Source organism: Equus quagga, chromosome 8, assembly GCF_021613505.1.
Source record: "Equus quagga isolate Etosha38 chromosome 8, UCLA_HA_Equagga_1.0, whole genome shotgun sequence".
In the NCBI taxonomy this organism is placed as follows: Eukaryota; Metazoa; Chordata; class Mammalia; order Perissodactyla; family Equidae; genus Equus; species Equus quagga.
The window spans coordinates 17,975,755-18,000,310 of record NC_060274.1 but is presented as its reverse complement, the minus strand read 5'-3'; the positions used below and the strand labels follow the sequence as shown (position 1 = coordinate 18,000,310).

Below are 24,556 nucleotides of genomic sequence, written 5' to 3'. Positions count from 1 at the left end.
TTGAATATGATTTTTTTCTGCAATGACCAAAGAACGTCCTCTAGTGATAAGGAAGAGTCAGATTATTGGTGACTGAGCCGTTTGCTCACAATTGACTGCAGTTAGGACTTAAGAAACCCTGATAGCTAAACCTTCACATTAAAAATTGTGGTATTTCATGATAAGGTGTCCGCGGTTTTCTTCAAAGTAAAATGGGGTGGAGCTGAATCATGGATGAAGGTATAGACAGAATTGGCCTTGAGTAGCTGATGGTTGAAGCTAGATAGTAGGAATTTGAGAGTTCATTATACAGTTCTTTTTGCTTTTGCATATTTGGGATTTTCTATAACTATAAGTTTGAATCAAGAGAGAGAATAATTGTAGCCTAAAATATTGTGATATTTCAACCTTTAAGTGATAAGTTCACGCTGAAGTATACTGCCAAGATATGCTACTTGAGTAAACTCTATAAAAATCACAAAAGAATCCTTACGGACATTATCATGAATAAAGAGTCTCATCTTATTCCTCATTTTGAAAACTTACGTGAGCTCCCATCTTCTTGACAGTCAGTGTGGCAGACTGTGGCTCCAAAGCAGGCCATTATGATACCTCCCATCACAGTGCCCTTCTTACCATGCGACTTTGACACTCCTCCCACTGACAGATGGGCACTGTGTACCCTCTTGCATCTGGGAGGGTTTGTGACTCCAGCAGAAGTGGCACCATATGAGGCTATACGGTAATGCAGCTTCTGTCTGGCTCTCTCAGTGTGCTCACTCTTGAAACCCAACATCCTGCTGAGAGGGAGACATGGAGCCCCCAGACATAGGTGTTCCAGCTGACAGCCGCTGCTCGGTCCTGGCTGTTAGCCGGGTCCTGGCTGTTAGCCGGCATCAGCCTCCAGACATGTGAATGCGCCAGCTTTCCTATGATTACAGCTCCAACATCAAGTCACCCCCAGCCTTCAGATCTTCCCAGCTGAGGCCCCAGACACCATGGAGCAGAGACAAGCCTTTTCTGCTGTCTCCTTTCTGAATTCTTGCCCAGAGAATTTGTGAGCATGAGAAAATGCTTGTTGGTTTATGCAACTAAGTTTGGGGTAGTTTGGTACACGGCAGTAGTAACTGGAACAGTCAGCGTATATTAATGAAAGAGAGAAGAATCTTATTTCTCAATGATCGTCTCTTTCTACGACATGCCCAAAAGATACATATATACTCAGTGACTGTGTTTTGACAGTGTTCACAATTTTTATTATTTCCGTCAACACCATGACTTCCAAATCAGGAGTTATATTGTGGACCATCAATTGTTGCCTAATAAAGTAGTTCGTGGCTGGGCAATCAGTGCATCTCTTTAGTTCTTACTCCACCTCCCCCTTCATCGGGACAGGAATCCTCCTCCTGCTGGAACTCCAGGACCATGGCTTCCCGCCCCCTCTGCCGATTACATGGTTGAATTGGGAGCAGAGAAGGGGCGGCCTCATCTGGAGACTGGACAGGGAAGGGGGATGTCAAGGACCCTTTTTCTGTCCGTTCTAACCTGAATCCCTGCTTCTTTTTTTGTAAGCAGCATCCTTTTACTGGGGGGCACTTAACTGGTGCTCCTTCTGTCTTAATCCCATCACACTTTTTCACTCCACATTGTGCCGTGAAAAAAAAAGTGAATTTGTTTTTAGGTGATAATTAGAATAAAAAGTTATCTTGGTCTTTTTCCTTACATGTATATGACACATCTATCAAGACTTGTTTCATAGTCTGCACACGAGGTGTTTTCTCCAAGTGTGTATCAGAACTCCTCTGTTCAACTATTCGTAATGTTCCATTTCTCAGGCTCAGTGGTGGGTCCACAAGGGTTTGCTGTATTTTTTATTACATATTTTTATGTCTTAAATAGTTCATAATATTCACCCATACATGATAGTAATTACTCTTGTGCGTGTTTGTCATTGATACATGTGACATCCATCAGTGTCACAATAATGGAATGTTGTCGCTAGTCCTTTCTGTTTTCTCTCCAAAGATCATATAAATCCTTAATTTTGTGGATAATTTTATAAACTTCTCTTCAGTTTTGTAATACTTTCACTTTAGGATTTATTTGCTTTAAGAAATTCCTCATAATGATGATGGTAGTCTCCCCTTGAGAGGTGAAATTAATAGTATTCGCTCTGAAAAACATTATTTTATGGCATGTCCTGTAAAAGACACTAGAAACATCACTCTACGAGATACTCTGTTTAACATCTCCTGTTCTTGATAACACTGGTATTCTGCATAGAAACATGAACTGGGTCCTTATTTTAGAGGGCTGAATTTTAATACATCATACATCAAACTACACCCCTAATCTTTTCTAAAATGTAGCAAAAACGCAGTCAAATGTTTAAGTAACAAACTAACATGTGAAGATGAATTGTTCAGAATGTTACTTCCTGATCATCAAACATTTAATATAGTTGTTAACAAGCACCTGCTTTGTATGCAGGAACAGGTACATTTTGCATAATATATCATAAACGTTATGTTTATTATATGGAATGACAAAGGATGTCCTCAGTAAATAAAGTTTATTGGAAAAATGCAGATAAAAATATACACTAAAAGCAGGTAATTTCCTATCCTGGACTATTGCCTAGTGAGGTGGAGACTTAAAGCTTTGAAGAAAAGCTAAGAGGGGAGGAGGAAAAGAGAGCTGAGTCAGTCATTTTTTTTGTTGATGGTTATGGAAGGACATGGGCTGGAGTTGGGTCTTAAAGAGGCAATTTCAGAAAAAATTTCAGAGAAACGAATAGAATTCTATCATCATTCTGAGGCTTTCATACCAACGCCTGAACGGGAAGATTTAGACTGCATCTTTGCTTACCTCCTGCTGGTTAAGCTTGTAAATTTCTCATTCGGTGCTCAGAGGTTAGGTATCAGGGCATCCTGACTGGTCTCTTGGGACCAGGAACCTCCAAAATACATATCCCCTCTGATGATTATACCTGAGTCTGACGTCACACCAACTGGACTTGAGATGTTACTCAAACATTTCCATAGATTGTTTTGCAAAAATGGTGTATCATGTTCCAGACAGAAATATAAATTTATTTGTTACAAACAAAGGAGGCAACAAAAACCAGGAGGATGTTAACCAGAGAGAAATTCCATGGAGTTTCACACCACTCTTGATATCTTTTCATAACAAATAAGGCCCTGAGACTAGGAACGCATGGATTGCTAGTCGATTAAAACATTTTCTCTTTCTGTCTGCTTGCCCCATATCATCCCATCGTCAAATTTTTTCACCCCAGCATGTTCATTTTGTGTTCTAGATTTGTACTGGATTCCTGTGACCTATTCACATTTATAAGTTTGCTCTGAGTTATACTTATTTTAATATCTCACTGCTAAGTTTTTAAAATATTGATCTAGTTTTGTGATCGTGCTAATGATGAAACGGGCAACTTCAATAAATCGAACAATTAGATGAAAGTGAGAATTTGTAATTTGAGATGCTCTGCTCCCATTTCCTGAGTTAGCTGAGACCGACACAGTAGTCTTCCTATAGCGCAGGTGCAGTCCTGAAGAATATCAGTTATTAAGAACACGATAGGATTATTGGAAAACATAATTAACCTGATATTTCAAACTTGTGTGATATCGGTGGTATTCCTCCTTCCTCTAAACCTGCCCAATCCTGCTTATGACTTGATGATCAGCTGGTGTCCACCCTGGACTATGGATCACACTTCGATGAGGACCACCGCTTAAGAACCTACTTAGATTTCAATTTATTCTCCACTTATGAAACATATCAATGCGGTCCTCGTGCTCTGTTCACTAGTGTAACTCTTGTTTTCCCAAAATTTATCTTAACACTTCTAATTATGTAATTTTCCTATTTTGCTGCCAAAGCTTATTTCAGTATGCTGTTTTCATCACAGGTTTATCTCTTCCTTTTTTTTCCCCAAAGAGAATACCTTTTATTTATTGATTTATTTTTGCTGAGAAAGATTTGCCCTGAGAGAACATCCATGCCAGTCTTCCTTTGTTTTTTAGTATGTGGGCTGCCAGCACAGCATGACCACTAACAGAGCAATGTAGATCCACGCCTGGGAACCGAACCCCAGCTGCCGGAGTGGAGCACGCCAAACTTAACCACTAGGCCATGGGCCAGCCCCGAGGATACCATTTTTTTAACTGTGAACTGAGAGTGTTATACTTCATGGTTTTATCTCTAAAATTGTTTGATTCCTTTGCATCTTTTTTTATGATCTGATGATTTCCTTTCTAGTGTGCTCATGATGTCATTCATTTGTTTCATCTATTAACTGGACGCCACGAGTCTTTGTTTTTACGTTTTCCTTTATGTTATGGGAGCATGGGGACTTTTAGGGCTGTAATGTCAAATTAGCTTTCCACCTTCCTAAAGACACTTACAGCTAGCCCTCCGTTACTTAAATACTCTGATTGTTACATTTGGAATTTAAAATCAGATTGAGCTCCATTGTTATTGAAAAGGAAGCTGAACACGATGGGTCACAGTAAATTCTGTGTCCTAGTGGCAGTCTAATAGCATCCAGAGAATTATTTCACCATAAATGTCAGCCTCTTCTGTTAGATGGTGCTTTTTTCTTCTGCAATCAAATCGTCAGTGGTGTCAAGTGGTGAAGTTTGGAAAACAGTTCACTTTCACGAGGCTGGAGCTCTTATTTTAAAAATACTTTAGTTTTTCCAGAAAGTCTCTTTATCTCCGCCTTCTCCTCCCCCTGCACCCTAGAGCTCCCCGAATCCCTCATCTCTTCTTACATGTCTGTTTGTCTTTCTGGTGTGTGCCACGTTTGGAAGTCTCATTAAACCAGCATCTGTTCTGTTTTAGGAGAAACCTGAAGCCAGCCCCACGTCACTTCAGCTGCGGTCTCAGATCGAAGTAAGCACAATGACTTTAATCGTCTATTTTTGCTTCGGCCCCTTTTTTAAAGTGCTATTCTGTAAACTCAGATGAAGCCTGCAGCTCTGCCTGCACTGACGCTGTGCATCTTCTCTCCTAGGAGTCACTTGGCTTGTGTAGTGCTGTGTCAACGCCAGAAGTGGAAAGGAAGTAAGTTTCCCTCCTCGGCCCGGGATCAGAATTTCGGAGAAGGTGTCTTTTAGGTCCATCCTGATGGATGTCAAATGGGTGACTGTGCTGTGGAGCTTGCTGTCATTTTCCTTCCATGCCGTGTGCGTGTGTACATATGTATAGACGGTTAAGAGCATGTTATGGAACTCACTTGGGGATGCCTGAGGATTCTGTGAGGAGTTGTTGACTTGACACTGCTTATTTTGAGTGAACCCTAAATAAATTTGCCGAAATGAGCTTGGAGAAAGAGAAAGGATAGTTAAGTCAACCAAAATGGGTTTTCTTCTTTTACATTGGTTTTTGATATAGGGTGAAAGTCATAAAGAAGCAAGGTACAAAAATTAAATACCTTTTGGGATAAAACAATGATTAAAAAAACCCTCCTCTGCACCTTGCTTTGGTGAGCGATCTTAAGAATAAATGCTTGTGAGAGAAGGTGGCAGATGCTCACTAACCTGGCCTGTGAATGGTAGTGTTTTTGCTTCCTTGTCCTAACTTGGACCTGTAGTTTTTACTCTCATGGAAGATAATTCTATGTTGCATCTTGTGTTTCCAGTGTTTCTTTTAGGCAACTTTAAAAAGCAAAATAAAAGCAAAACAATTTTTTTTCCTATAACCTTTTCCTTTTCTACTTCCTTCCATCATAATTATGCTAGAATGTTCTATTTACCTCTTCTGAGGTAAAGAAATTTTAAGAAAGTCCACCTCTTTAAACAGACACTTCCTTTGGCACAAAGCCACTTGGACTGTTTCTTGCCAAGAAAGGCACAGCCGTGGTTTAGGAAGAAAGTATTTCTGGAATGAAAAGCACATGTTGGGAGAGCGTGTGTGTGCTTTACAGCACAGCTCTGCCTAATCCGTCCACGTGTGCCCACCGCTGGCACAGAGACGGCATCAAGGAGGGACGGCTGTTTTGCCAAAGCTTCAGGTCTCAATTTCAGAGGCCAGGAGATTTGGTTCAGGACTGAGGAACGTCACGGGTGATGAGCAAAGGAAAACCAAGGCCACTGCCCACTCAAGGTTCAAGGATAAATGTGCAGTTAGCATGAACGTCCTTTGCTTTGGTTGGAGTATGGAGGCTGAACGAGCCTAGAGATTTGCGTTGACGTTGATTTAGGAATTGGAGGTACTCTGGTGCTGCTGACCCAACTGTGGGCGGAAGCATGGGGTGAATGGGCCAGAGGTCTCCTGACCTGGTGTGCCGCCTCTGTGGCGTGATTCTGGCCAAGAACGCAGGTGTTCTCAGAATCCCCGCATCCTTTAGGGAACAGGAGACGTTTGCCTTTCCTCCTAAGAGGAAATGACTCACCAAGTTTGTACTGATCTTCGTTAGGCCGGGTATTTCTTGTTCCTCTTAATGGTGGGTAGTCATTCTTTCCGTTTTATACCCTTCACTTAGTAAAATGTGGCATGACTCTTGCGGCCAAGAGAGAGACTGACAGCCTGCTCTGAGGTTAACAAGAAAATGTGAACACACACACACACACACACACGTACACACGCTGTTGACCACCCCCAATGTCTCCATCTGTAATCCTGCCATCTTCTGTTCTTCTAAATGGTTTACTTAATCTTAGGTGTTTCTAGATAATCTGAAAGTTTTAATCCATTGTGTCCTTCATTTTCCTATTAATAGCTTTTCAAAATTATGGAACTCTTTTTTTTTTTTTTTTACTGTAAAAATTTTTTGAAAAAGTTAACTTAGAGAAAATTTGCAAGAATTGTGCAATGAGCTCCCATATAACTTTTACTTAGATTCATTAATTTGCATACTCTTGGTCTCTCTCCTACACACACACACACACACAGAGTCTTTCTCTCTCTCTCTCTCTCACGTACTCTCACTAATTATTATTATTATTTCTGGAACTATTTGAGAGTAAGTTGCAGACGTCACAATGGTTGCCCCTAAATACTTCAGCTTGTCTCCTAAGGACAAGGAAATTCTCTCACAGAAATGCAGTATAATTACCAAATAGAGGAATTTTAACAGTGATTTTTCCAAACGTCCAGTTTATGTTCAGGTTTCTCTACTTGTCCCAATAATGTTTCTTTTGCACTTTTTTTCAATCCACCACTTTTTAAAAAAATCACTCATTGCATTTACGTGTCATGTCCCTTGTCACATTTAATCTGAAAGGATTTCTTGGCCTTTCCTTGTCTTTTATGATATTGGTATTTTTTAAGAATGTAGGCTAGTTGGTTTGTGAAGTATCCTTCATTTGAGTTTCTTTTTAAGATGCAGATGGTGTGTTTTTGATGTTGTGTTCTCCTCAGTGTACTGCATCCTAATGTTAGTTGCTCCCTGACTGGTGATGGGGGAATTTTGATCATTTGCTTAAGGTGATGTCTGTCAGGTTTCTTCTGGGAAGTTACAGTTTTCCCTTTGTGATTAACAGCTGTTCTGTGGGCAGACCATCTGAGACTATGTCTGTATCTTGATCCTCATCAGACTTTTGCCTGATGGTTTTAAATTCCTCTAATGATTTTACCTGAATCAGTTTTTACTGTGAATTGCAAAATAGTAATACTTATTCTTAAATTGATAATTACTTTGGATTAAATCTTCCAAAAAAGGTTTTTTGAAAAGATGAGGTATCTCTCTGGTACTCAGATTATAATCTGAGTAGGTTCGATGCAGTGTTTATATTGAATTATTTGTATTTTTCTACTTGAAAATGCAAATATTTTAAAATGCAAGATCTTGCTATGCTTCAGACCAAAATGCTTGCTGGTGGCTTTGTAAGGCCTGGAGGATGGCCTGGCAAACCAGTTGGTTGTGTCTGGTTCGTGTCTGTAAAGTGTCTGCCAACCAAAATATCCTTCTGAGTCAGCCGTGTTGCTTTACAGGCAGAAATTTTCTTCTGTTTTTTATTCAAAAGGCAAGAGAACTCAGTTCTAACCAAAAACGGACAAATCCTACAGCAGCCCACCCTTCGAAGCCGAGGCACAGATGGCAGTAGGCAACACGGGAGTCAAGGGGTCGGCTCTTGTGACTCCTGTCTGCCAGATCCACAGCCCCCCTGGCCCCACCCCGGTGGTCTCAGAGGCACATCTTCCTCCCTCCCTTCTCCCCCAGTTAAAACCTGTTCCAAAGAAGGTGTCAGGCATTAATTATCATGCAAATATCTGATTCCTAAGAAATAACAGCACCTCTCCCAGTGGTATCTAGCGTTAACAGGGTTTAAAGTCTTAAGTTACAGGAATATAGCTCTGACCAGCAGAGACCAGGGAGGTGGGTCTTCTGTGTGGGAGACAGCGGTGAGAAGTCTAATGTTCCTGACATCACTGCACCTGGGTATGCTGTCCAGGGGGGCTGCCAGGGCTGTATTTGACCTGTGGCTGTGCGTGACCTGCACAATAGGTGGATAGATAGAGATAGAACAGACTTACCCCTGCCAGTCTGACAAACGCCCCGTTCATCCTTATTTTCTTAGAGTCTGTCCGGTCCCTCTGTATACTTTCATTGAAAATAGAATAAAGAAGGCCAAGGGAGCTTTCGTTTGAAGCTCTTCTGTTCATATCTGTTTACGTCGCCTGTTGTCCAGACTGCTTTATTACACCAATCTTGGGTTTGTGTCAACTGGCTGAAAAGGTGAACGTTCCTTAAATTTCTTGCTACTCACTAGTTGTTCTCATGAATAGCTAGAGAGCAAGGCTTTTTTGCTGCGAAATATCTTTATAACTGTATTTGTTAAGAACGAGTTAAGCTATGAATAACAGAAAACGTGACACACAGTGGCATAAGCAGATGCAGGGGTCGCTGGATACGTCCCTCTTCCAGGGCTGAACCCTGGCTCCAGGAAGCCTTCAAGGAACCCAGACTGTGCTTTGTGGGTGTGTCCTGGTTTTAAAGTGGTTCCTGCCTCTTCCAGATGAGAAGGAGAAGCAGGGTGAAGGGAAGAAGGTCAAAGGGCAAAAGGCCACAAGCATAGCCTTCAGAAAGTGTTCCTAGAAATCCTGTCCAACGCATCCCGCTGTGTCCCACGCATTTCTTCACGCGGCCCCTGGTCGCTGAGCGCCAGCTTTGTGGGCAGGGCACTGTCCTGGGTGCCAGGGTATAGTGATGAGGAACTGACGCGAGCTGCATGCAGGGAGATGGGATGGAAAAAACTGGGATCTCTTAAATGGTGCTATGGAGAAAAAGAAAGCAAATGAAGACCCAGAATTGGGGCACCTGGCCACCATAGCGATAGGGGAGTGTGGAGACGGGGGTGTGTGCAGCTGAGCACGTTGCTGCCCTGAACTACTTTGTTCTTAAGGAAGGAGGGGGAATAGACCTTGGATAGGAAACGAGCAGTATTTTCCAAAATAATTTAATCTTCTATTCATATAAACAGAATAATTTGAAAATTAGCTGGATGTCTAACCAACAAGCTGTGCGTCAGGATTATTTAGCTTTGTTACTTTCGAGGAAGCCAGCTGTAGGGGAGCCCATCTGGTTATTTCTAGATGTGTTTCTAGATGGAAGTGGCCTTTATGGGGCTGGTTCATATGGACTGAAAATTGGAAAAGAAAAGGCAAGAAATAGTAGGTAACATTTATTGAGTGCTTATGATGGGCCAGGAATTGACCCAAGTACTGAACATTGACTCATTTAGTACAACCACCCTATGAGGTTCAGTATATTATTCCCATTTACAAATGCAGATACTGAGGCACAGAGAGGTTAATAAGCTGCCTAAGGTCACACAGCTAATAAGTGGCAGAGCCCAGATTTGATCCTAGTTGAGAACCATGCTAACCACTAAGCTATAATTCCAGAGTACTTATAAGTATATTGCTTATGTAAATAGAGAGGTTGGAGGCAAATTGAGTTTATTGGCATTATATAAATAGCAGCAGATAAAACCTACACTCCAGTGGGTCCTTTGGAAGTAGGAGCAAGTTTTACTCTCATTCAGATATGAGCTGGGCCTCCGTTACTTATCTATAGAGGCAGGAAGGTCCAAAATAAATCTGGAAACTTCACCTTAGCCAGTATTTATAAGCTCCTTTCTTCTAAGTCTTTCCCCAGAGTTGAAAATTCACTGACAGAGTTTTGCTTTCTTTCATTATCCATGACTACCCTTGAACTATTTTATGGTGGAAAAGTCCAAAAATATATAGTAGCATGATGGAAAAGGAAGATAAATAAAAACAGGGAAAGCTCATATAGCAGTGTTCTGTGGTCGGATAAAATGGATGGAGTTTAGTTTATAAATGCTCTATGCAAGCACTTACTCCGTGTGGACCTGGCCTCACCCTCCAATTTGTTTCATCTGGCAAGCTGACTCCTTTTCTGATGGTGTCGACTTTCCTCTTCTCCTCCTCTGAAACCTCTGTCTCCCCCTCTTGGGCTTCCAGGAAGGAGCCACTGCTCCTGTGTTTGTGTTCTGTCCTCTCTCATCGCTGCTGCTCTCCGGGCTGCTCACGGCTCTGATCCTGCTTCCTCCTGCTCCTCTCCCCTCACGCTCTGCCCTCTGCCTGCCTGTCCGCCTCCTCCTTTGATCTGCTTTCCAGGCACGAGGAGCTCCTGCGAGTTCTCAGATGGTCATGTTCTCCATGGTGCGCTGAGCCTCTGAAACCGCCGCTCCTTCCGGTGGGGTGCCCTGTTCCCCGCTCTGTCGTTGTCCTTCCCACCCCTCTTATCTGGGCAAGCTCCTTTCAACCTTAAAAACTCAGTTTCTAGTGTTGGCTCCTCCCGGAAGCTTCCCTAACCCGCATACCTGAGGTGCAGTGTCCTGCGGGCTCTGTAACCCCTGGTCTCCTGCTAGTGTTCCGGTGGCCTGCAGCTAGGGGTGTGTGCGGTCACCTCCCACTCTGAACCCTGGATCTTTTACGTAAAAGACTTTCAGTAATGCTGGATAAATGAGTGAGTGGGTGAGTGTGCACAAACACACTTAGCTCTTCTCCACTCCATAAAAATCTTCTTGCCCCTCTTGCAAACAAATCTTCTCTCTCCTCCGCTCATTGCTGAGCTTTGGCCCTGAAGCCCGACTCCTCTCTCCATCCCCTACTGTAGAGCTCTCTCCGAGGCCAAGGACGCAACAGTACCCAGCGCCCCCCGGAGGCCCCTCCCCACGTGCAGAGCCTTGTGGCATTTGGCACTGCCGACTTTTCCTTTTGGTCCTGTTTCCATGTTCACCCTTGGTGTCTGTGACTTTGTGGCTTCCGATTTCTCCTCCTCCCTTTATGCCTGCTCTTTGCAGCCCCCTTTTTTCTGCCCTAGAGCTTTTTTCCCTGGAGCTTTGTACCCAAGCCTACAAGCTCTCCTAGGGCACCCATGCCCATTGCTTTGGCCTGTTGTCTCCAGGCGCCCACTTCAAATGCACATCTCCCCCTGTGCCCTGTTTCCTATCTGCCGAGCTGCCTGTTGCAGCTTCCTGCTGGATGCTGGCTCATTACTGTTCCAGGCACCCCAACCTGCACATCCTTAGAGCAGAACTCATTGCCCCCTCAGTATCCTTTCCTTCTCTCTCTGACAACCTGCTCTTTGTCCACCCATCCCCCTCTCTCTCCTAGGGACCACTTTTCTGTGCTTCGCCCTGGCTTTCCATCATCTCCTACTTTCTTCTGTGATTCCAAAACCACGGTTGCCAAATCTTGTTGCTTCTACTTCTATAACGTTTTCTTTGGTTTCTCTCTTTCTCATCTTCACTGCTCCAAATGAGACCCTCAATGCTCTTTTCATGAAAGAGCGTTCAGGAAATTCCCCCCAGATTTGCCCTCCTAAAGTACAGTGAGGCCACACCACACGGAGGGGTTGCTGAGAGGTCCCCTCCACGGCACCTGGAAATTAGGGCCCCCGCAGGTTCTCACCTTGGTAAACAAAATCTGCCCAATGGAGCCCTGGCCCCTCTTGGTCGCTGCATCTCCCGGTCTCCCAGTCACAGGACCAGCCCAGCTCCACTGGATGCTCTTTATTTCCCAGATGCCTCCTGGGCTGTCTGGAGTTCGTGCCTTGAAAGCATTTCCTTCCTCCAAGTCCTAGCTCAGGGACAGCCTCTCCGTGAAGCCTTTCTCAGTCCCTTCGCTGGCTGTATTATTTTCCTCTTTTGAAACCCACTAGCATTTGGCGTCGATCTAAGTTTCTTTACGTGCTGTAACAGAGACCATCGTTGTCATCGTCAGCATCATCATAACATCACTTCTTGGGTTATTTCTGTGTATTGGACACTGCTAATCACTTTTTGCTGTGTTTTAGCATTTGTCAGGAGCTCACTGAGGTATGTACTATTTTTGAGAATAATTAGCTTGCCTAAGGTCGCAGACTAGACGCACACATTATGAGCCAGTCTGAGTGCCATTACAGCCTGGGGGTCAAGACACCTGCCTGAGACCAGACTTTCTGGGTTCCAATCCAGGTTTGTTGTCACCAGCTCTGCAATTTTTGGTGAGTTATTTAACTTTTGTGTCTGCAGTTTCCACAGCTATAGGATGAGGATGGTCATCATAGCGCTTCCCTCACTTCGTAAGCCATCGAGCACCTAAAAAGTACTCTAATCTTGTCTCTTATCATCGCCTCTCGTGTCTGGCCCAAGTCCATGCCCTTTCCTGTGGCTCTGGCCACGTGCATACTTTTCTAACCCCGCCTGGCCTGGCATGATCAGGCGCTCCTTGAGGCTAAAAGCTCGCTCTCTTCCTCTCTTTGGATTTTCTTCAGCGTCCAGAAGAAGTGCTCATTAAATACTTACATTGGATTCATCGAATGCCCCCAGTTCTTTGAAAGAAGGCTAAAACCGGATTGTCCCCAGGACTGGAAACAGCAGGTCTCACCCGTTACCCACATGTTACCAGCGTCCCCCTAAACTGATAGCAGTGTAATAAGAGTAAGTGCTTTCTGCCTGTGAATATTAACATGAAAAGGACACTTGTTAAAAACATTTTAAAAAGCAGGTAGTGGAGAGAATAGTAGCTCCCACAAATCCCCAAATCTGTTTCTAAGGCTGTTCCCCACTCCCAATTCCATCCTGCAGTCTTGTTCGGTCCCTCAGGTTTTTCTCCTCTGTTAAACAGAAATAACAGACCGCATAATATCTCCAGATAAAGATGTGTTACCAAGAAATACACACAAAATATTAACATTATTTTCAAAATCCTTAAAACTTTTTAAGACTGAAATTTTGTTGGGACAGTGCATTTAGTTTATTTTGTTTTTGGTAATGGCTTTATTGAGATACAAGTCACATACCATACGACTCACCTGTTAAAAGTATACCTTGGTTTTTAATATAGTCACAGGTGTTTTCAAGGTTCATCCACGTTCCATCCTTTCCGTTGTATGTACCTGCCACATTTCGTTCATCCATTTATCGACTGATGGATTTAGGGTTGTAATAATGCTGCTATGAGCATTTGTAAGCAAGTTTTTGTGCGGTCATATTTTCCTGTTTTTTAAATCGCCTTTATTAAGATACAGTGCACATGCCATGCAAATCACCCATCTCAAGTCTACACCCCATATCTTCACAGACGTGGCGCTGTCACTACAGTCAATTTAGAGCATTTTCATCACCTCAAACAGAAGCCTTGTGCCCTTTAGCTGTCACTTCTCCATCTCCTGATGACCCCCAGCCCCAAGCAGCCACTAATCTACTTTCTGTCTGTATAGATTTGTGTATTCTGGACATTTTGTAAATAGAGGGAAAGTGCATTTTTGAAAGAAAATTTGTTGCAGCTCTGTTAAGAGAACTTTGAATGCTACTGTTCTCAGTAGCATTGTATTCAGCCTCCTTGAAATGTGTAAGAAATTGTCTCCTGTAGGTAAATGCTTTCCTAAATGGGACCTCATCCCTCTTCCTTCCAGCGCTCGCTCCTGGGGGCTGGGCTTGAGGACAGGGCATCCGGCTTCATCCCTTTGAGGCGGCCCTCGGGAAGCCCCTGAGGACAGGGTCTGTGTCTGTGGTCATGTGGCCTTCTCCAGGTGACAAGCTGGGGCTCTCTGTGCTCATTGAAGTGAGCCCGCGGTGTACTCGTTAATCCTCCTTCACAACAGCCCAGGTCCAGTGAGAGCTGCTGATGAGGGCTGCGAGTTTGCTAGGCACTCTAGGTCAAGGCTTGTCCCCTGGAGCTGAGACCAGTGCATCCTGTTTCCCCATCCTGTTTGTGGCAGGGCCGTGCTGTGGGGAGGGGAACGTGCATGTGTTCCCCGGAGTGAGGAAGCTGTGTGGTGGCAGGTCCTTCAGGATAGTTCTCTGGTCGGTGCTGCCCGGTTCAGGTGGACGTGTTCTCGCCGTGTGCCCTCTGTCCTCCCAGGAGAGGGAGGTGGGCTCTCACGGCCTGTTGGAGCAGCACCGCCGAGAGAACCAGAGGTGACTCGGGCTGTCACCGTGTGGTCCTTCGAGCTCATCGGGGTGGGAAGCAGAGATGGAACAGCAAGTGTAGCTTTCAGAAAATAAATGGGCTGCACCGAGAGCCAGGCATCAGCGTGTATAGTATGTATTCTTTGCTTTAATCAGTTTGCTGATAGCCATCTGCCAAGGCTGTGGGCTCCAGGGCAAGGTCACTGTCCAGGGGTCTGGAGCTCTCAGAGTGCTCACCTCTGCGATTGGTCCTCTGGGTTGCATCACCCCTCCGGGTTTCATGGTGACGAGTCTGTCAGGTGCTTGCCCAGAATCCTTCTCACCTGGGCTATCTTTCGTTTTCTGATCCAGTCCAAAGCGTGCCCTGCACCGCCCGCTTCTGCATGGACCGTCCACATAGGCTGCTGTGCCATCGCCTGTTGGTGTTGGACAGAATCTGAGCCTGAATTTAAGCTCTGCTCCCTATGGGGTTTAAGTTCTCTGAGCCTCAGGTTCCTAATCGATAAAATGTGCACAGGAAATGCTCTTTCTGGGGGTGGTTGTGTGAAATGCCTAGCACCGTGCCTGGTGTGTGAGGGGTGCTCTCATTTCCCTGGTTCCCTCCCCACTGTGCCCTCTGTAACGCAGGGTGCAGCCCATGGCAGTGGCAGTGGGCCTGTGGTTTTCATCTTCAGTCTCATTAGGCAGTACCAGACACAGCTTGTCACTGGCCGCGGCCACTTAACATATGCCATTCCCACATGAGCTTTCCTTTCCCTTCAATGCCCCAAAGCAGAGGAGCTAGGAGACAACAACCGTTGTCACAGAGCCTGTGCGGCCGCGCCGTGCTGAAGTATCCGTTTGTGCGGGCAGATCTGTGTGTGCACACGTGTGTGCTCCATCGCACAGCATATCTGAGGGGCTCGGCATTCCAGAACGCAGGGGCTCGGGGTGGGAGCAGCTGTGCCAGAATTCTCCACCTCAGCTGTTGCCCTCTGAAAACTCTGTTGCCCTTAACTCCGTCTGGTGAGGGAGCCTCCAGCTGACCCAGGCCCAGCATGAGTCCACAGGCGTGGGCTGCAGCCGTCATGGTGGCAGGCCGTGTGCGATTGCTGGGGACAGCCGCTACTGCCAGGGACGATTCAGTATGCGAAGGTGCTCTCTGCTGTTTATTCCCTCTCCTGCAGGAGCGATGAACTGAGCACTGGGCCAGGGAGGAGGATGAGGTGGGAGGGAGGCTGTCAGTAAGTAGATAGCATTCCCATCCTGGCAGGAATAAGGGGAGACCCACATCTACCACTGCTCTGTATAAATCCTCCTGACCAAACTGTAATGTAAATGCTAGCTTGCAGTTAAGGAAGCCAAGGTTTAGAAAGACTCAATGACTTGCCAAGATCAGAATCACAAACTTTTGGCGAGGCCAAGGCGGAATTCAGTCCAGCTCTGTTGATCTGACCCCGGCCGGGCCAGACTCCACCATGAGGAGTATTTGAGGACTGATCCACTTAGGAAAGACCAGCGATGGGCCAGGCAGCTAATGCGGTTTAATTGAATAAACGTTTTTCGCATTTCTGCTGTGTGGGTGAATAGGCTAGGCCCTGTAAGGATGAATAGGATAGGAAGGTCGCCGTCTCTTGGAACCTGAAGAAGACATGACAACATGATATAATGCTACGTGAGTATGAAACAGAACTGCAGGAGGAGGAACGGTCCACCCCCGGAGGGCAGACGCGGGGCCGTGGACCACATAAATGTTATCAGTCAGTGTTCTGTTGGAGACGCAGATGTTAAGATCACGTTATTCTAGGGTTTTGACCTCATGCTTTGATGGGGCTGGTTCTACAGCCCAGGTGAGTCTATTCCCTCTGTGGCTGATGATACAGCCTGAAGTCAGCAGGACTGGCATTCGGGGCACAAAAGATGCACGAAAGCGGGGCAAGAAGGACAAACTGTCCCCTACAAGGATGGGCTGAGACCCATGTCATCTGTCCCCACCGCCGAGCAAGCCTCCCCCCTTGACCACATGCGGAACCTGCAGGGGGAGCTGGCGTCCTTCCTCGGGAGCTAAAGCAGCCACAGGCCCGGAACTCGGAGATCCTGAGGGGGACGCTGGCAGGAATGCGAGTGTTGTGGGCCCCGCTGCTGCCCCTGCCACCCAGGGACCCAGGGGACATGTTTCAGCCACCACAGGGCCTCGTGCCCTACGTTGACTTTGAAGCATAGAAAGAAAATGGCTCCTGCTCTCCTTCTGCTTTCTGAATTGCACGTGGAACAGCTCATGTGGCCCACGCTGACCTGGAACTGTGCAGGGAAGGGAATTCCAGGACACGGAATCCAGCAGGGCTCAGCGCACAGGCTGCCGATCACCACAGGTTCCCAAAGGAGTGAACACCGGAGGGATGACGGGTGGGCTTAGGCAGAAACAGAGGGGAAGGGAATTCCAGGCAGAAGCAAGGGCCTGCGAAGCTGGCGAGCACAGCACCTCAGGGAGGCGGGGCCCAAAGGCCAGCTCAAGGGAGCAGCTCAGGAGTTGACCCTCGTGGGTTTTGTGTGTTAAGGGGACCACTGTCAGTGTGAGGAGGTAAGACTGGGTGCCCCTGGGAGGCAGGAGACCTGTGATAGAGGGGAGAGATCCTGAAGGTCTGAAACTTGCCAGAGCCTTTCTTTGTTAGGCTTCCTCTTTTTAAATTCTTTCATCCACTGGCAAATTCCTTCATCCAGCCCGTAAGGAGCGTCTCCTGCATCCCAGGCACTGGGGATGGATATGAGGTAGTTAAGACTAAACCTGGCCCCCAACCTCTTGTCTAAAAGCTTTGTCTAAATGAAACCTTACACTCAGGATAACACTGGCAAAATATTGGCTGCTTGTTTTCCTGTCTGCTGTATCCTTCTCTGAAAATCTCACTAGTAATCCTGCTTACTAGGTTCGAGGTGTTGTAGTGAAAGGTACAAGGCGAGACTGGAGGAGGAAGGATGGGGAGTGGAGTGTGTTTTCCCGTCTCTGCTGGGTTAACCCAGGGGTTCCGAGCACGTCCATACATCAGAGTTAGCTGGAGAACTTGTTGGAAAGACAGACCCTCGGCCCAGCCCAGGCCTAATAAATTAGCTTCTCCAGATGTGGAACTCGGAGCCTTTAACAAGGTTCCCAGGAGGATCTTAGGCAGCCGGCTTGGTTTTATGAATCTGCCCGAACTCTTTCTTGTCAGTCGGATTGAAGCTGTCTGCTTCTGCTCCACGCCTCAATCACGGGTCGACCTGGGGGCCACTCAGCTGATGCTGATAGAGGTCTTTTCTCGTCCCGAGGATGCTGGCAGTGCTGTCTCGTGTCCAAATCCTCTCCAGCAGGTGCTGGTGCGTCACTTCAGATAAAGCCACAGAATGAGAAGGGAGAAAGAAGAAGCAATCCGAGGGCAAAGTGGGTTCAGTCAGCGGGATGACAAAGTCCAGGGAGCTGCTGGTGGGTGGACCTGTGGAGGGCGCGTGGATGGGACACAGGAGATGTGTGGGAATTTAAAAATGGGATCTGAATGGGGACGGATGTTACCTAGACTTATTGTGCCGACGATTTCGCAATAGAAACAAATATGGAGTCATTATGTTGTATGGTTGAAACTAGCATAATGTTGTGTGTCAATTATACCTCAATTAAAAAAAAGAGACCTGAGAAGACAGGAAAGCTCGAGCTCCCATTTTTTTAGTATTTATGACATCTAAAAAATGTCGATGGGCGTGTCTGAAGGAATTAAAAGTGAAAAAAACAAAAGAAAGGCTGACGTGGTTATGGCAGTGGTCGCCGTGGAAAGGACCCAATCCTTCATGCTGCCCGCCAGGAGAAGTAGGGCAGGCAGGCGGCTCCCACAGTCCTGTCCTGGAGAGTGGCTGGTCACTGTGCGTCCAGCACATGACCAGCGAGGCGAGGAAAGCCCTCCACGCCCACAGCTCCTCCGACTTGACTTTGGCCTCCAGAGGCGGCTTCACCGACTCCTTGCTCCCCTGAGAGCAGCTGATGGAAGAAAGGCTGGCAGCCCTGGCCGCCACGTCCCTCCCTGGGTTCCTCTGTGTCCAGACGGCACAGCGGCCAGCGTGGCCAGCGTGGCTTGGGCGACGGTGAATGGGAGCTGCTGTTTGCTTCCACTGAGAAAGTTCTGACCCGCTTCCGGAGCCATCGCCATGGAAACAGATGAGGAGATAATTGAATGGAGCCTCTTTTTCTCTCATCTCCCCTCTCTCTCCCTTTCCCCAGCCAGAGACTCAAGCTGGTAGGGGCCAGCTCTTTGCTGCCTGGCTTTCCCCGCAGGTCCATGATAAGAAGACCAAAGGCCGGCTTTCCTTACCGTGCCAGCCTCCGCTGGAATAAGTTACCCCACGTGCACCCTGTACCAGTCGGAGTGGCAGTCCATCTTCAACCCCGTTCTGGGGCTGGAGCCAGCGTCATGCAGACTGATAAGCAGGTGGCTTTCCAGAGGCACAGGCAGGTGCTTCCCCATTGATCCAGCCGGCCTCAAATCTCAGCCACATTTCCTTGCAGAAAAGCCTTTCTTGGACCAAATATTTATTACACAGACGCAATAAATTTTAAAGGGGAAATAGAAGGAAGGAGTAATTTTGCTCCATTTCCAGAATAAGTAGCCATCGTTAAAAAAGGCAAACAAAGCTACTTATAGTGTTTTCCTCATTTTATAAAAACTAGCTTTTCTGGTGAAAACAATGTGCTAAAATCCTGTTTTAGTTTCTTTTGCTTTTGACAGTCTATTAGTAATTTTTAAGATACAGAGATGGAAATAAAGTTTAAAATTCACATCGAAGCCGTAAAAGGAAGGTGTTAGTTTTTACTGGTTATACCACAACCAGAATGAACAGAAGGAGGAGTTCAAGACTTCATTTTTTTTAACACCTTAATTTGTGTGCCTGTTGAGGAAACATCTAAAGAACTTGACCTGGGGCTGCTGACTCCAGTGGCAAAGTCACAAACTTAAGTTGTACTTTCAGTGCCAATAATTAGAGAAAATGCACACCCTGTTGGCTTTGGGCTCACGGCGTGGTGCCTGGCCCTGTGAATCCAGTAAGGACCTTGCCTTCGTGGATCTGGTGTTTTAGCTGCAAGAACATTGGTCTGCGTGTCAGAGCTGAGTTTAAGCCCCAACTCCGGACCTGCCATTGGACGGGTCACTTCCGGGAACCCTCTAGGCCCCAGGCTCTTCATCTGTATAACGGAGCTAGTTCTTTTCGGGGGCCCTGTAAGCCTGAAATACGAGCAGATGGTATGAACGTGCTTGATCAACCCAGACCAAAGCTTTATAGAAATTGGTCATTTTTACTTCTTAACCACTGAAACGGTTAGGATTATATTCAGTTGTGTGTAACTGAAACCTGATTACTGCACTACTAAGGCCAATGGGAGCATTTTTTTCACATAGCAAAGAGTCTGAGATGGATGTTCCAAGACTGGTACAGCTCGATGAATTGTTTCCTCTCTGCCACCATTCTCAGTGTGTGACTTTCTTCCTTATGATAAAATGACGACTGTTTGGGTATTGTGTCCATGTTTCGGGCAGGATCCAAGGGAAACAGTAAAGGGAAAAAAAACCCATGAAAACTGAGTCAGTTCTCTCATTATGAAAATAGTAGGTTTCCCAGAAACACCCCCCGTAAAGTTCCAGTTATATCTTCTCGGGCAGATGCTGACACTCGGCCTCTGCCAGCTGCAAGGGAGCGTGGGGAGGCGAGTGTTTTAACAGGGTACACTGCCACTCAGACAAAGTCGGGGTTCTTTTGGTAGGAAAGAAGATGAGTGTGGATATTGAAATGGGAGTCAACTGGCCTTGCCTGCTGTTACTACTCACTCAACCATCCGTATCTTGCAGGATGTCAGTGTAATCTACCCAATTATGTTGTAAAGCATGTGTCCATGTCCCTCATCAAGCCGTACAGGGCTTCGTTATCTGTTCCAGACAAGAAATCATCGCTGGATGTTTTTATATGAGACTGATCAGGGACTCATGGCCTTTTTTAATGGACTTACATGCAAAATAGTATTATATACCCTCTAGTGTGTGATGGGGATATTCTGAAGATTAGTTACCAGCTTTGAAGGAATAGGGGAGGCATTTATCACTTCTCAGTGCTGAGATGTATGCTTATATTTTCAGTAGATCTGTGAGCATCAAAGCTGGCATCCATACAGCAAGTTTTTACCAACTTAGTTCAGACCCACAGAGGCCACAAATGAAGAATAATGTGGCCCCAGTGGAAAAGAGAAAACCCACTGAGAGGTTCTTGTAAGCCTTGGAGGATGACTCTGTGCCATCCCAGATTGATTCTCCCTGAAGATGGGCGTGTTCGGCTCTGCACTTCTGCACTTTGTAGACTCCTGGCCTGAGTGACTTGTGGCCAGACACAGCCAGGTTGTGGTCCTGCATTGTGGAGAGGTGGCTTTCGGCTACTTTTCAGGCATGAAACTCGTCAACTTCTGCCTGCGTCCTGCATCGTTAGCTTTCGGTACAAGTCACCAGTTGGTGAATGAAAGGACACAAATCTCTTTCAATGCACCTTTGTGAAGGATTTTCAAATTCAACAGAAGCGGAGCCTGTTCTTGGCCTGGAGGGCTTGTTGGCCACCCCTGAGGTGCCAGAGAACCAACCCCTTCCATGTGGAGAAACTGAAGGGCGCTTTGAGAAGAACTAAGAGAGACTTTCCTCCACAGGGGGAGCGTGTTGAAGGAAAAGGCAGGAATCATAATTGCTAGCTTTTTGTTGCTGTGGCTTAGCTTGTGCAGGCATATTCTAAATACCATATAAGTCAAAACTCACTGAAACCTATAGAAAACTTATGTGAGCAGTAATATTGGCTCCATTTTACAGAGCAGGAAACTGAGATGCAGTGGGACGAAGTAACTTGACAGAGTTGCGAGTTAGTAAGTGGGAGAGCTGGGCTGGGAACGCTGCTGGGCAGACTCCACTTGGCGAGCCGTTAGTGCTGAGTGGCTTCCTGAGTGGCGGGCCTTAGGGGAACATTTGCAATGACGTCATTCACGTCCAGATCCCAGTCAGCTGCGCATGCGTCTCTGCGTTGACATCCTGTTCAGTCGTTGGTGCGTGTGTTTTTAGTTCTAAGAAAAACATGAATTGCCTTTAGAAAGTGCAATTGAGAAAGTGAAAGGAATCACTATGTCCATGCTATCTATTTGAGAGGAGTTAAGATTTAAGAAAAAAAGACATGGGCTTGATTTGTGCAGAAAAGATCATGTTTAAGTACGTAATCTTCCATGTACTTAATATACTTTGCAGGGAGACTGAAGGATAGCAAAAATGGTTGTCATTAGAAGTAAAGTCACATGCCTAGGTTGGCCGTGTCTTTCTCTCTGTATTTTTCTGAATAGGATACTCCTTTTGAAACACCTTCTCCAGAAGGAATAGGCTGGCCTACGGTGATTCTGATGGTCATTTTAAACCAAAGATAATATAGAAGAGGGGTGGGGCAGAAAAAAGTTGAAAATGCCAACACTCACAGCTGGACATTTCTAACTTTTTGGATGTCCTTTCAGCACATTTCAAGTGTGAGAATTGTATTTGTGTGGTAAGAGGGCCTCTCCTTATCGGAATTAAAGATTGCATGGCGGTCTTGTTTTGAGACAATATCCGCACTTAATTGCCATTTGTTTTGGAGAGTTAATATTACACGATCATTGGACCCAAACGCTTTCCCATGGTATGCGTCCGTATTGAAACGCTACTCAACATCAACAAAAAATTATTTATTGTACACTGTGTTAGACGCAGTAAGCTAAATTGTTATAGTTCTTACTGCTTAAGGAAGATAATAGGATATATGACAATGGGAATAACATTATGCTGAAAAAAATGGATAAAGAGCTTTTGACATGTTCAATCATTGTTTTTTTTTAAAAAATTCTGAGAAAAATATGAATTGCTCGTATAAAGTGCGATTGAGAGAACGAGAGGAATTATGGTGTCCCTCCAAATTATTTGAGGCACGTTAATCTTAAAACAATAGAAAGGAGGAGTCTTGGAGATTTAGAAACTGCTGGAGTCTAGAACAGACGTCGTGGGGCAGCGCATGGTGGAACGAGGATGGTGAAATCCTGTGCAGGGACCAAGAACATTCGTCTGTTTGGGGCTGCTCCGGAGAAAGAGGTCACACCTACTGGGAACTTGAAGTGCCGGGCAGTGTGCTGAGCTGTACGTTCATCGTCTCACGTAATTCTCTTAACCCGTCAAGGTGGGCGCAGTTTTATCATCCCTGGTTCACATGAAAAAGAAAACACGGCTTAGATTTGTGGCTGTGCTGTGTCAGGCCACTGCCTCAGATTTGGTACTTCAGACACCTGCCTTGATCATTTATGAAGGTGACCTTGTAACAAAAAGCCAGAAACTACAGCTGGGAATAGACTGAAACGAAAGAAAAAGCCCGTATGGGAAGTGTTTTGACCAGAGTGACGAAACGTCACCAATGTTGTCATTGATACTGAATATTCAGGGGGTTCTAACAATATAACAGATTTTCAGCAATAGAGTTATTTTCAAGCCCAGCTACTGGGTTTGCAAGCTAAATTCTCTCACGTGTGTGAAATCCCGCAGCTATTGGCTGGGAGGGAACGCATCTAGGGTAAAGGAGGAGAGGCGCAGGGGGCACAGAATTAAAGGTGGCGCTCGCTGCCCGCACCTGCCCTACGATGTTGACAGTGAGCATCTCCCACACTGGGGACCCTCTGTGTCTCTGGGGCTTCCTTTTTGTCCTGGCCCTGTGGCTGGGGAAGGGGTGACCCTTGAATTCTTACTGCAGACTGTAGACACCATGAACGGGCTTTTGCTTCGTATTTATTTCTGTTAAATAGAGAAGATAGACTCCTATGATGAAAAATACCTTTCATACCCAACGGATAATAAGAAGTATCAAATTAAGGAATCACCTGTTTTACACAACGTGATTTGTCACCAAATATGCAAAACATGAGTCTGAGTAGTTAGTTATATTTAAGAAAGGCATAAAGAAAAAGGAAATACAATGACTAAAAAGCCCCCAACCCTTTTCCTGTCCTCTTCTTCCCCCTGTGCACGTACAACTCAATAGCCCAGATGTCTCTTTCTTTTTTCTACAACTTGAAGAAGATGCTACTGGCTTTGGGGACTGCCTTGGCAGGCCTGGGATGATGCCGGAAAAGACCCAGACACAGCAGAAGCCCTGATTCAAAATTCAGCAGGAAAGAAGCTCATGGGGAAATGTATTTCCGGAGACTCAAGATAAAGGAACCTTAAAAATCTCTTAAGTGTAGGTTTTCCAGTAACATATAACACATGTTCCTTTCCTAGAAATCAGATTTTATAGCAGTGTTTCGTATTTTTTTGTTCGGTTATAATCAAGTTTCTGGACAGTCTATCAAAACAAAGGCACGAAGTCTCTTTCAGGCATTCCTTTGTGCTTGGGCATTCGTTCCCCTTTCCTGGTTGCCAGACCAAGTGTGTGTAACAACGAGATAGAGTTGTCTTTGCCTGGAGGTTGCTTAGACTATTCGCGTATAAATAGACATAAGGAGAAAAATGCGTTGGAGCTAAATTATGTGGCCTCCTTGCCTTCGACAATCAGACAAGAAGATCGTGCAACGGCAACACAAGCAAATGCTGAAAAGAGTTTTTGAATAAACCCATCGACCGTGTTCAGATTTGGTGTTGAAAACATGCCCTGTCTTCACAAGTTCTTCTGAGCATCATTCCAGTCACTTATTCAAGAACAAGGCCAGTGTGTGAGATAACGGGCATTTCTGTTACGTAAATGAGAAACCGTATGGGTGAAGCAGACGAGGCGTTGGACGCAGAGTCAGAGGTACGGCTTCTAAACCCCGGGATGTCCCTGCCCGCCGCGTGTCCTTAGGCAAGGTGGAATTCTCCGCAGACGGGAAGCGTTTCATTTTCACCTGTTAGTTTCTCTTTCTCTGTGGCCTTATGAGGGTCTCTGCTGTGAAGCAGCCAACTCAATAGAAAAGAAAACAGGGCAACCTGGAATTTACCCTGGATGGCCTTTGAGGCAGCAGTGTGACTTGTGGAAAATCGATTTTAATATCATTCTAGCCAAAAACGTAAAAGTGTAGTCTCCTGGTTTTCCTTCTCCCCACTGACTGCTCCTCTTGGGTCCATTGCCTGCTTCATCTTCTTTTCCTGACCCCCCCAAAAATTGGATTTCTCCTGAGC

The 24,556-nt window shown here is 45.7% G+C and overlaps 1 protein-coding gene across 4 annotated transcripts in view; it reads left to right on the top strand.

The window, feature by feature from the left end:
• Nucleotides 1-24,556, top strand: part of SASH1 (SAM and SH3 domain containing 1) — a 299,791-nt gene that overhangs the window by 198,539 nt on the left and 76,696 nt on the right. For all 4 annotated transcript variants that reach the window (XM_046670365.1, XM_046670367.1, XM_046670364.1 and 1 more), the window contains exons 3-4: nucleotides 4,846-4,896; nucleotides 5,018-5,067. In XM_046670365.1, the coding sequence (XP_046526321.1) occupies nucleotides 4,846-4,896; nucleotides 5,018-5,067 (101 nt within the window). The remainder of the gene's footprint in view (nucleotides 1-4,845; nucleotides 4,897-5,017; nucleotides 5,068-24,556) is intronic.